The sequence below is a fragment of the Pararge aegeria genome, chromosome 3, assembly GCF_905163445.1.
Source record: "Pararge aegeria chromosome 3, ilParAegt1.1, whole genome shotgun sequence".
Classification (NCBI taxonomy): Eukaryota; Metazoa; Arthropoda; class Insecta; order Lepidoptera; family Nymphalidae; genus Pararge; species Pararge aegeria.
This window is the reverse complement of record NC_053182.1, coordinates 14,514,087-14,526,255: the sequence shown is the minus strand read 5'-3', so window position 1 is coordinate 14,526,255 and position 12,169 is coordinate 14,514,087. Positions and strand designations below refer to the sequence as shown.

General features: G+C 35.3%; 1 protein-coding gene across 1 annotated transcript; it reads right to left on the bottom strand.

The window, feature by feature from the left end:
- Positions 1 to 309: 309 nt before the first annotated feature.
- LOC120637024 (putative defense protein Hdd11-like) lies at positions 310 to 11,132 on the bottom strand. Its single transcript, XM_039908610.1, has 5 exons — positions 10,993 to 11,132; positions 9,355 to 9,521; positions 8,840 to 9,007; positions 1,164 to 1,264; positions 310 to 475 (listed from the first exon to the last, which is right to left on the bottom strand). The coding sequence occupies exons 2-5, from the start codon at positions 9,511 to 9,513 to the stop codon at positions 403 to 405; spliced, it is 501 nt and encodes a 166-aa protein (XP_039764544.1). The 5' UTR covers positions 9,514 to 9,521; positions 10,993 to 11,132; the 3' UTR covers positions 310 to 402.
- Positions 11,133 to 12,169: the final 1,037 nt, after the last annotated feature.

Here is a 12,169-nt window from a genome sequence, read left to right as displayed (position 1 = left end):
GTGTGAACGAAGCCTTCCCTTACTTTTTGTAATTTGCACTCATATTTATGGTGCAAAAATTGTTAGTATTCCCTTAATCAAACCGTTTTGACGACTAAAAGTAGTCTTGCCTAAAAATATTTACAACGATAAATATGAGTGCTTGTTCCTATATTATGCTAATATACGAATTTTTGTATTGATCTCTAAGACGATTTTTCTAGGTGCTACATGTAGTATAAAAAAAAAAATTTAAAAAACTTTCAGTACTTTTTTTATTTTTCATGTTTTGAAATAAATTACTTGATTTATCAAAAAATGTTTATTTTACGTAAAATATACATTATAAATTACATGTTTCACAGCATTTTAAATAATAATTAAGTGGTACAAACTGATGCACGACAGTAATTTACTTATCATTTAAGGGGTTACTTTTACTAGTGCAGATTCTACGCCGACCCAAAAGACTGAACCAGTTTTAACGATGGTAGCCCTGAAAAAAAAATAATCAATTGTTACATTTATGTACTAATCCATACTTCTATGCTAATTTTATAAATGCAAAAATTCGTCTGTCTGTTTGTGATCTTGATGAAATTTTGCACATTTATAGCTTGCATCCTAGAGACGGACATACTGTACTTTTTATTCCGAAAAAAGCATCCGTGCAACGTTCTCGGGGGATTAAAAAAATAACCTTTGTGAACCCACAGCTAAACCAAACCGATCTTGTTTAAATTCTGTATAAGGAAAACTTTCGTTTCAGAAACGAATATTTTTTAACCCGTGAAATTAAAACACCGAATAAAAACTTGTTCGAAGCCGCGGGCAACATTGACATATTCCATTCCGTTTGTAATAAGCAACGGCAATCTTAGTAATAATTTACGAATATAAGACGGAAGTAGGCGTTACCTTTCGGGACACTTCTATGATCCGGAATAATTCATCTAACTTTTTAGTCGTAACGGCTTGAACAATAAATACAATTGTTAATTATTTAGTTAACTGAACTTTTACTAGACACGGATGCTTTTTTGTATTAATTATTACTGTAATGACAATATTAATTGTTGAACACATTAATAGTGTCAAAGAAAATAAAAGCAAGGCCGCTGCTACTGTTAATCCGACCGATCTGTTAATTTCAATGGAGTACTTGGAGGTAAGAGGGTACCTACCTGAATTTAATACTCTCGTTGAGGTCAGCTGGTGGGGTCCACGTGAAGTATACTGTTTGCTTGTCGTCTTTGGGGTCATGCAGCTTGTGGGTTACAGTGTCCTGAAAAAAGGTTAATTTGTAGAGTAAGTAAGGATTGCAGGTTGTTATTAATAGGCAGGAAATAAGGTTGTTTATTAACTTCTCCATTACTTTAGCGTATGCGTATTATGATTCGAGGGACCTCTTTGGTCCAATTAGGAAACTCCTTGCACCAAAGAGGATACAAAATATACTAGCCTTAGCTTTTTATTACGTCACTTAGTTTTAGTTAGGTATTATTAAATATGTTGTGTATGTGTAGCTATGTTTCCTACACACATTTGTTTAAGTTTAAATTAGACAAAACTTTACTAGAGCAGAAGAGAACAGCTGAGAATCCGAGTTAATTTTATGCCGACAGTTATTTTGCTTAAGATATTGGTATATATAACTAATTTTAGGTACTGAATTTAGGTATATAATTATATTAGGTATATAATTAAGCAATAAGGTTTTAAAATTGACAGGTATAATAACAAAAAGGTTCTTATTTTACCCGACCGAATATTGGCTAGATTGGCATGCGAGGTGAGTTGAGAATTGGTCGCTGCGTCGGTGAGGTCAAAAGCTACAATAAGTAATGAGGTAGCTATTTTAGAAACAAATTACAGTTAATAATACACACGCACTGCTAATAATTCTATGGAATTCAATGAATAACCAATTTAAATTCATATTACCTATATAATATCTGCAACGCGCAAACAGGTAAGCTAGGTTGCTAGTTAGGTACTTAGAAAAGTAGATACTGTAGAAATAAACATCTAAACAAAAATTAGCAAATCTTAAAGTATTGCTGCCTTGCTCTAAATGTAAGCCGTGATAGAACAATGTGCTTTAGTTTTGCGATTTGTGTACAACAGAATCAGTACCAGTGACTCTTAATGACTAAGGAAGTAGCAGTCTCAAGATCAAATGTGTAGAAGCTGTGGCACTAGGTTCTTAACTCTAAATGTTTAAAGAAAAGATCTCCATTTTCAGGATATTTAGCTCCTTATCTCGTTTGTCTATTAGTCAACATGTTCGACTAATTAGCGTAAAAGGCGGGTCACCAAATGCTAAGTGATCCATGACCCATGAACATGTGCAGCACCCGAGGCCAATACATAACCGGCTTTCAAATGATTTGGATTTTCTGGCAAGTCAAGTTTCTGGCACTCTGTTTCTCCTAGTGTGATAAACTTTAATCATCAACCCTCATTATAGAACAGTTGCATAAATAACTATCTGCATTACCTACCACAAAAACGCGGTGGTGCAGGGGGTTCGCCACTGTTAAGGTTATTTTTTTTTAAATTATAATATCCATTACGTACGTTAACATTAACATACCTATTTCATTTTGACCGCGCTCTTACTAGAGGGCGCTAGGGTAATAATGATAAAGACGCCTCTACCGCCTCTTTATATATATTTAAAATCCTTTTTATCTTCTAATGACGCAGAAGATCTATCTCCAGTAGTGAGGCATACAAACTTTGAGGATTATGATGATTACGCTATTGGCTCAAAAGGATGAGTAAAAGTTCTATAAGTTGAGTTTGAGCTAATTGACGACAACAGCTTTATTCGATAATCACAAGGTTGCCGGAAAGAGATTCCTGCCGCTGTGTTTTCATTGTTTGTGTGTACTTTTTGTGATGTAAAATAAAAGAGTATTCATTCCTTTATTCACAAGTTTCGCGATCGATCCCCGTACTATGCTATTGGACAACAACACTCTAAAATTAATAAAATAACGTATTGTGTAATGTACCTAGTATAAACTCCGGTATCACGGTTGTTAACTTGAAGACATACTTGAAGAGTTACATTAATATTGTCTTATGCACGTACAAGTGTAGTCTGGAGATAATTATTGACAAGTCTAGACGAAGAACCATTCTTTTTCAATGCAACTGTTGAAAAGGGGCAGGCCTGTCTTAATAAACCGACATAGAGCTAAGAATAGGTTCTCAAGTTTGACATTATCGATGATTAAGACCGAACTAAAACAAGTTCTTAGCTTTATATTTACGGTTTATTACCATAGGCCTTAAGACGTGTCAATTTTGCGGCCTTACTTTTACCTTACGTTTATAATGTGTACCAGTAAAGTGACAACCAGTATTTGAATACTCAAATTTATTTAAAGTTTTAATATAAGTAAGGTCCTATTCTATAGGCATATTTTATCTGAAAAAAAATCAATAGACTTAGATGATCAGTGAAGCGCTCTTATAGAATAACTAGATAGATGTATAAATCGACGTGATGGTTTCCCAGCATCTAAGATTGCAAAACCTAAGACTGGTGCACGCGCAAGGTCGCGTTTTACATGATTTATAATACTTCAAGATGCCACTGGTAAACACGGTAATTAGTAAACCAATATAAGATTTTACAGCGTATCAGGCACACATAATATCTGTACTGTTTCGCGCGTTATTAATTTATAATTTAACCAAATCACTTCAAGGTCTTTCTACACAAAAAGTCCCGAAGAAATCCGTCTGTGTTTGAAAGTTTGTGAGGATGGATGTATGGATGGATGTATGTATGTATGGATGGATGGTTTTATTGTATATTTTACTACGGTTTTCTGTAAATTGGCTGAAATATAAAAATGTTTACTAAAGATGTCATACCGACTTAAGAGTTTTACTGGCGTACGCCGCGAAAATGATTGATGATACATCCATCTAGTAATCATGATTACCTACAAAAGAATCCGCGAGGCTATAAGTCTTACTATTATAGTTAAGTCACAATAACTGCTTTTTATATTAGTAATCGATGTCTTTATATCATTTTTCGTTCAAAACACGGGTGTAGGTATTCGTAAGACGTTGACATTCCTATCATGATATTAATCCTTATCCAAATAAATAGTTTTATAAATATTAATTTTGATTGTATACCTGCAAATTCCTTTTTAAATTATTCAAATTGAACCTATCGCTTAGAAGTTGCGATGGGTATCGAAATGCAGAAAGCAAGAAAAATGCAGCGGGCTGCCCGGCCCGGCTGCGAATTACATAGTTTAGAAATAAAACTGGACCTGCAACTGTGGCGCTGCATTTCGTTTCTAGGTTTTTTTTAACATATTAAAACCTCTAATAATTGATTTGATGCAAACGAAGTTGCGCGGTACAGTTAGTTTACAATAAAATAGACAATATAATTGCTTTATCGTATTTGAGAAGCGGTGATAGAGCATTGGGTAGGAGCTCGACTTCACTTTCGAGGGGCCGAGTTCGAATCCCAGCACGCTCCTCTAACTTTTCTAAGTTTTGTGCATTTTAAATAATTAAAATATCACTTGCTTCAACGGTGAAGGAAAATATCGTAAGAACAAACAAACATGCATGCCTCAGAGTTATACATAATGTTCTCAAAGCTATGTGGAGTCCACCAATCCGCACTCGCCCAGCGTGGGGGACTACGGCCTCAACCCCTTCACATTATGGGAGAAGACCCGTGCCCGGTAGTGGGCTGGTATGATGATCTTATTTGAAGGAAATATTTCTTATTTCCTTTTTATGCTCAGAATTTTGCACCAAAACCTCTTGCACCGCGAACGCTTTATCAGTTTGGCTTATCATAAAAGCAATAATTATGTAGAGCGACATCGAACAGCTAGATGTTAGGCTCAGTTATATCATTATATTCATTAGCTAGGTATGTCCGCAAAGGCACTAAAAAGTTACTTAGAACGTGAAGGTCTCTCGACAACAATAGCTAGCTAGTTAGGTAGGTACGTATAATAATGATTGTAATAATTTTTTCCTAGCACACTGGCCCCGACTATAAAAAAAAGTTCAACAAGGAAGTTCAGAGAATTCTAATTTACTCAAACATTACATGTTTTGCTGCGATCATGGACAAATTATTAATTTTCAAATACTTTTTAGTAGATTTCTAAAATAATATAAATTCTTACTATTGCTATAAAAAAAAACAAATTTCATTTATGTCACGCATGCCTAATATAAGCACTTTTGAAAAGTCAAGTCTACAGTCTACTACAGCCTTAACTCCTTTTCACTGTAGTGGGCTGGTAATGAGTTAATATGGTGATGATGATGAATTATTAATATTGCCTATTGCACTTGTAGCGTTGCAGACTTCAAGGGGGTTAGGTAACAGCAACTGTGGCCCGATTCCATTAAACCGACATCGAGCGAAGAACAGGTGCTCTTCTATTATTTATTAATGTATGCTTAAGGCCAATTTTGAGAAACAGTTTTATGTCGATAGCGGTTTATTGATACAGGCGCTAAATGACGGGGGTTTGAATGAAACCCAAAACCCAAACAAACAAAAGCTCAAACTAAAGTGCTAATGGACGACGATTTATTAAATTACGATTAATTATTTATTAAGTACGAGTTGTTTTTATTCTTATTCTGTATTTTTTTGTGTGCAAATAAAGAGTATAAATAAATAAATAAACATCAATGAAGATGCCCTTTTATCACATTTTATTAATCGGAACCATCGGCTATCACTATTCTCAACCACCGGCACACTGCAGAGCATGAGTCTCCTCTCACAATGAGAAGGGTTCACGTACGTAGTTAGCCCAGCGAGGATTCATAGACTACGACTGGAAGTTGTTGCCATGTAAGTTTTATGAAGTTAAAGCAAAGGTAATACAATTTACTGCCCTGTTGTTCACTGTGAAGACTGCCAATGAAGTCCTCAAGATTTTGCCGAATCCAATAGACAGGTGGACTTTATATGTCCACATGTCGATTGGTCCAGTCGAGCTACAAAAACTAAATAGGCCTTTAAATCCAGACAGATTTTTTTCCATTTTATATGCCATTTTATATTATTCTATAAACAGTGCAATACTTCTCAGGGCATGCAAGGAACAAGTCCAACAAACTTCCGCCCTGTGTCCATCGGCCTGAGCCGTGTGGGTTCATATGCTTGTAAGCACAGCGGCAATCAAGCCCTTCAGTCCACAGCAATGTTGTATGGCGGTAGTAGATACGTTCCCCGGACGATCTCTATCTCTAATACTACTTAAAACTAACAAACTATAAAAAATACTGTTCAATAACACAATTGAAAACCATTTTCCTTTAAAAAATTCGAAAGGTTGTACTAGGAGCATAGGATCGTAGCTACGTTCCTTCCAACCAACGATACAATATACCAACGGCATTCTGAGTGGAGAGGATTCATGGGTCATTAATTACTAGAGTAGGTATAAAATGTTGTGCTAAATATAGCTGTTACTGAAGGACACATTAGAAATAAAAATCGAGTTTAAACTCTTCATCAGTGATACGATAAGAGTTTCCAAATTGTTCCTGCCGGGATTAGAGCCTTGGACCGGGACCTGCCAGAATTAGCCAGAGGAAGAAAGTTTGTATGAAAATATGTATTTTTTATATTTATATCTTACTTAATTTAGCTTTCGATTTATGAACGACGGCTTTTTAGAAACGGCTCCGAAAGACGGTGAAATAGAGAATGAAAGTTTGTATGAAAGTGTTTCATTTAACAAGATATCTTTCAAGTTATATCCACGAAAAGTGAAGAAGAAGAAGAAACACTTTATTGCACGTATACAGGAAAAGAAACAGTAAGGAGTATACAGTACACAATGTAGACATGCAAAGGCGGCCTTATTGCTGCAAGCAATCTCTTACAGGCAACCTTTGTAGATAGGACTTACAGCAAGAGAACGGGATAGTGCCAAGAGTGTTGATAGATATACATAAATACCAAAATGTAAAGATACATATACATATATAATTTAAATAAATATACGTAATATATAAAATATACCTACATGATATATAAATAGAAAAAATACATAATATATATAAATATATAACAAACATAATATATATAAGTAGATTTTAACACACAGTTAAAAAAAAAAAAAAAAAAAGATAGAAAGTGTTTATGTTAAAAAATAAAGAAACACGAGTTGTAGTTTTTAGAAATTACAACTCGAAGGATGCACAAAAAAGCGATGGAAGTGGAAAAGTATTTCGTTTTACAAGTAACTTCCTTACATAAATTTGGTATTTTGCCTCTTTTTGCTTTGCTTGTAGCTTGCTTTCTGGGAGCACCTCTACGCAGACGAAGTTGATCTGTTAGTACCTACTACCTACAGGATAAAGAGCTAATACACACTCTAGTTTATGTTCCAACACTAACTTTTGGGTAGGTAATATTTGCAGGTGTTCGTTTTAATATCGGACGAGCTGCTGACGTAAACTGAGATCAGAGATGATATTTTTTCTCGTAGCTCTCCCTTATTTGTTTTAATTAAATAAATTTTTCGTTAGTAAATTTTCATTTTTATTATTTTGTACCAATACGTATTTCTAATTACTAATATACCTATAACTACAAGATATACATGAGTTACATGATTGCCCGATACAGTTACAACGTTATGATTCTAAGTTGCGAAATTACTGCGAAGTTTGTGTTAAAAAATCCGAGAACAAGTTATAATAAAAGTGTGGAAATACGCAAGTAGTTTATTTTTACTCTCGACAGTAGTTTGGTAATTCGATTGTAACTCTAAAAATACCTATAGATTAAGAGTTGATATAAGAATAAAACTTATAAATGTATCTAAAAAATGTATTTGTTAAAGAAATTAGTTTTCTTTATTTTTTAGTTTTATGTTTTGTTGTCATACCTACACACTCTTTGGAAAATTCCTGCATTCCGTTTAATTACTTTTCATCTAGATGATACAAAGTTCACTGTTGTTTATACTTAGTGTAATAGTGTGGCAATTATATATAGTATACTTAGTAAACTATGTATAAGGATATTAATATCGTAAATTTATTTATTTAATATAATATTATAAAGCTGATTTGTAAGTGAATGGGCGTTTTTCACCTCCGTGATTTGGGGAACACGTTAAGCCGTCAGAGTCGGTTACTGTACTGACATTAAAAGGAGGTGATTATCATCATTGAAGCACGCCAACCCTACAAGCAGCGTGGTGGCTCAACGCTTTAAATTCCCGGCCCTAAGTGGCATATGAGAATGAATACTATGGGTGCATGCAGATAGGAAATCTGCATTTTATATACCTTTCAAACAAATATACGTTTTTTCCTTTCTTGATCTACTACTACTACGTCGTGAGACTATAATCAGATGTTTTGGGTAATTTATAGGCAGTTATAGACGAGGTAGCCATCGCTCGATCGTCCATCAATTGTCGATCATGTCAGTTCGTTTTAGACGTATCTCTCGTGGAGTTACTAATGATGAGCTGAGCAAGACGATCGGTGGTATTTAGGTGACAGCCTAGAGGATAAAGCTTCGGCTTCCCAGTTCGATCCTCGACACGCTCCCCTAACTTTTCGGGAGTTATGTGCCTTTTGAGTAATTAAATATCACATACTAAAACGGTGAAGGAGAAAACCTGCATGAGTTCTCCATAATGTTTAGGCTTGTGAAGTCTACGAATCCGTGTTTGGCCAGCAAAGTGGACTATTGCCTTAACTTGTGAGTAGACCCGTGCCCTGTAGCAGGCCGGTATTGGTTCTATGACGATCTTTGTTTTTTACCAATAATTAAAAAAAAATCAATATTAGAGTAATAAAATTAGCATGTACTTACTCCTTGGACGTCACACTTCATCGGCTGGGCAAGAGGATCGTTGGGGTCCACTTTGAAGGTTCCCACAATTTTGTCACCTGCGCGCGCCTGTAGCATGAGGCCTCGGATGGTGTTCGATGCGGTTTTACCCGAGATCGTCACTTCCATGGGGGTACCGGCTTTGACCGCCTGGTACACAAGTAACAAATAAGTAGGTAAGTTACTGCAACTGCAACTAAAAGAATGTTCCTGATTTCAGCAACGAAAAGCATGTTCCTGATTTAAAGGGACGAGTAACTTAAAAGAGGCGTTGCTTTATGATTGAAAATATTTCAAAATTACCTACATTTAAGAAAAAATTAAAATCATTTTTTTTACATTTACTGTTGTTATAAGACTAATCTTTTTATTTATTCCACTGCAAGTTAAGCCCTTGATTTCAATCTCACCGGCTGGTAATTGAAGATGCAGTTTAAAATGGTTACCTATCCTGTTATGAGCATGGTAGTTATATGATAATCATCAAGTCAGCCTACCTTGGTACTTGGTGTGATGACGTAGGGTGCCGGCGTCGACTGCGGAGGCACACCATGTCCGGGGGTCATGTCCTTGCAAGCGCCTTGGGGCGCGCCTTGACCGAAACCATTGGCGAGGGTCGCTAACGCAAGAATTGAAGCGAAATACGCGAACCACATTTTCAAATCTAAAAAATAAGAAAAAAGTCTTTATTATGTACATTTTTTAATTGAGTAATATAATTGTAAGAACGCATCTACATAATAAGCTGATTTCGCACTTAATCTCTATCGTTTAGGTACGGAAGATTAGTAAGCGACTCTATTTTCTTTCCCAAATAGAGAACTTAAAACTATTGACGAATGATCTCGAGCTGCCAATTTAGTTTAATTTGGAGATTGTTTACCTACAACCGTAGGTAAATTAGCACTTGTATTAAACTGTCGTATTTATTTCTCATAATTAAAGTTATTTGTACGTTTAATACCTATCTACTCTACAAATTAACTACATACTACTACAGTATTACAATATTCTACTAATAGGTATAGGAGACTTGGAATTTTCAATTTTTTTTTTTACACTATAGTAGCTACAAGATAGTAGGTAGCTGGCTAGCTTGTTAGGGGTATTGCAGCTATGAGTCTAACCCCTAATCGGTTTCTACGCGACATTGTTTCGAAATAGCTAGCTTTCGGCCTAGCTACGGCCGAAGGACCTCCCACCAGACTCAACCAGATATCCCACAAGTACCCATGACATTGACAGCTACACTTACTTTGGAGCTAGGTGGCAATGTGTATATTATCTTACTAAATTTATTTATTTAAATTATTGTTTTTATTGACAAATTATAAATTGCCAAATCGCTTCTACCGGGGATACAACTCGCGACCTCCCACTTATGAGAACACAGCGAGCGCTCATCAATCGCTGCACTCAGCACTGTGAGCCAAAATGCCCATTTAGTTATAATTATACGACATTTGTAAAAAAAAAACAATCAAATTGAATACTAAACTGTGTCACGGACCTTTCTGTTCTTCATAATCATATCCTAACGTTTTCCAAGTGACTGGTTCTACATGAGGAGTGTTGAAACACCAAAAGATTGTCGGCGATTGCCTAAATATGCTAAACCTTATTTTTGTTTCACGGTTCTTTTGATAGACAGAGTTGTTTGACACTGAACGTGACCTTTCTGTGTACAAGTACTTCACATAGATAATTTAATGTACATGTACATAATTAACAGCGACCTAGGATTTCTATGGCCGGCCACAAATCGGCGGTAGGCATTGTAATACTTTATAAGGAAACCTGGTACTCAGACGTTTAATTTATTTTTAATATTTTGATTATATTTTGTATTAAAATTGAACATTGTTTTTAGTTACACACGTCACTATCTGAATTTTCCAGGATAAATATCTGACGATTTACGAAAATCCAAAATATTATTTGCATGCACATTAAAAATGTGCATGCAACTGTTTGCAATGTAATTTTGCATGCAAATATTTAAAATGGGTATCTACATAATTAAGGTGAAACAGTTAAATTAAACAGTGATGACTGAATAAATATTATTTTACGAAATAAATTAATTAGGGTGATTAATAATATAAATTATTATTTTCAATCGAGCAAATGTTTACCTTAAAGTTTAGATGTAACGACGTGAGGTGCAGCTTGGTTATTGCGTGAATGGTTCAGAACGACGCGACCTCGCGACTTTCAAGCTATATATTGCGACCCGCGTTTTGCTTTGGAAGGGCGCAGTGTCAAAGAATATATTAATCAGATGCTGCATACGAAGACCTCTGCTGTAAAAACGCAATGTGACGCACTAAATTGGACGTCCTGGGTTTGCACGCCTATTCAGTATCTCTGTGGAGGTATAAAATTAACAGGGAAACTCTGGTAGTTGATATCAAGTTATCAGCTGTTTTCTTGTTTTGTATAAGTATATTCTGCAACCTTATTTCCCAACATAGTTCTTTTGGGTTGGCAACTGAGGTTACAAAATTTTAAGTGATGGTTTGGCAGTTATTTGATGGATTACTTGTATAGTCCCTAACGTTATTTTCTATCCATGGAGATACTGTATACAGTACCTACCGAGATACTGAATAGTATCTTGTACTGTATTCAGTATCAATATACTTTTCAGTATCTCGGTAGGTAATATCGATACTGTACTGTGTATAGTACAGTATATAGTTGTGGACAGAAAGTAACTTTAGAGACTGTATAATTCATCTAATAACTAAAAAATAATCATTTTAAATGTTGTAACAGCCCGGCAGGGCTAATTTTAATGGAGATTTAGGCTTTGCTTAGTAACCGGCATCATCTATGACGAAAGGGCTATTTAACAGCCGAGCGATTTGGAGTTCCAGTAGCCTCATACAAACCGATTAGAGCTGAACTAACTCCACCCTGATGATCTGCCCCGTTAGGAGGTTTACATTTTTGCTTGGGTATTATAAAATAAGATAACAGTCAAGTACAAAATTTACAATTTAGGTTCCTTGGAGGCTTGCTCCGCTTTAATCTCTCACTAGATAAAAAAAAAATGAATGTTAAATTGCAAGCTGTTATTATTACTGTAGGTTCGGAAAAGAGCTGAGTTTCTTGCCGGCTTCTCCTCCGAGGAATCTGCTGTCCGAATCCGGTAGTAGACTAACAACAAACAGACAGACTTAACGTTTCAAAAGTACCTATAATGTGCAACTAATTGAATTAAATGAGTTTTAAATTTAGAATTTGAATTCAGAAACACCTTCGTCTAAGTTCCTGCGTCAAGGTTCCTAAGATAAGTACATTTATTGC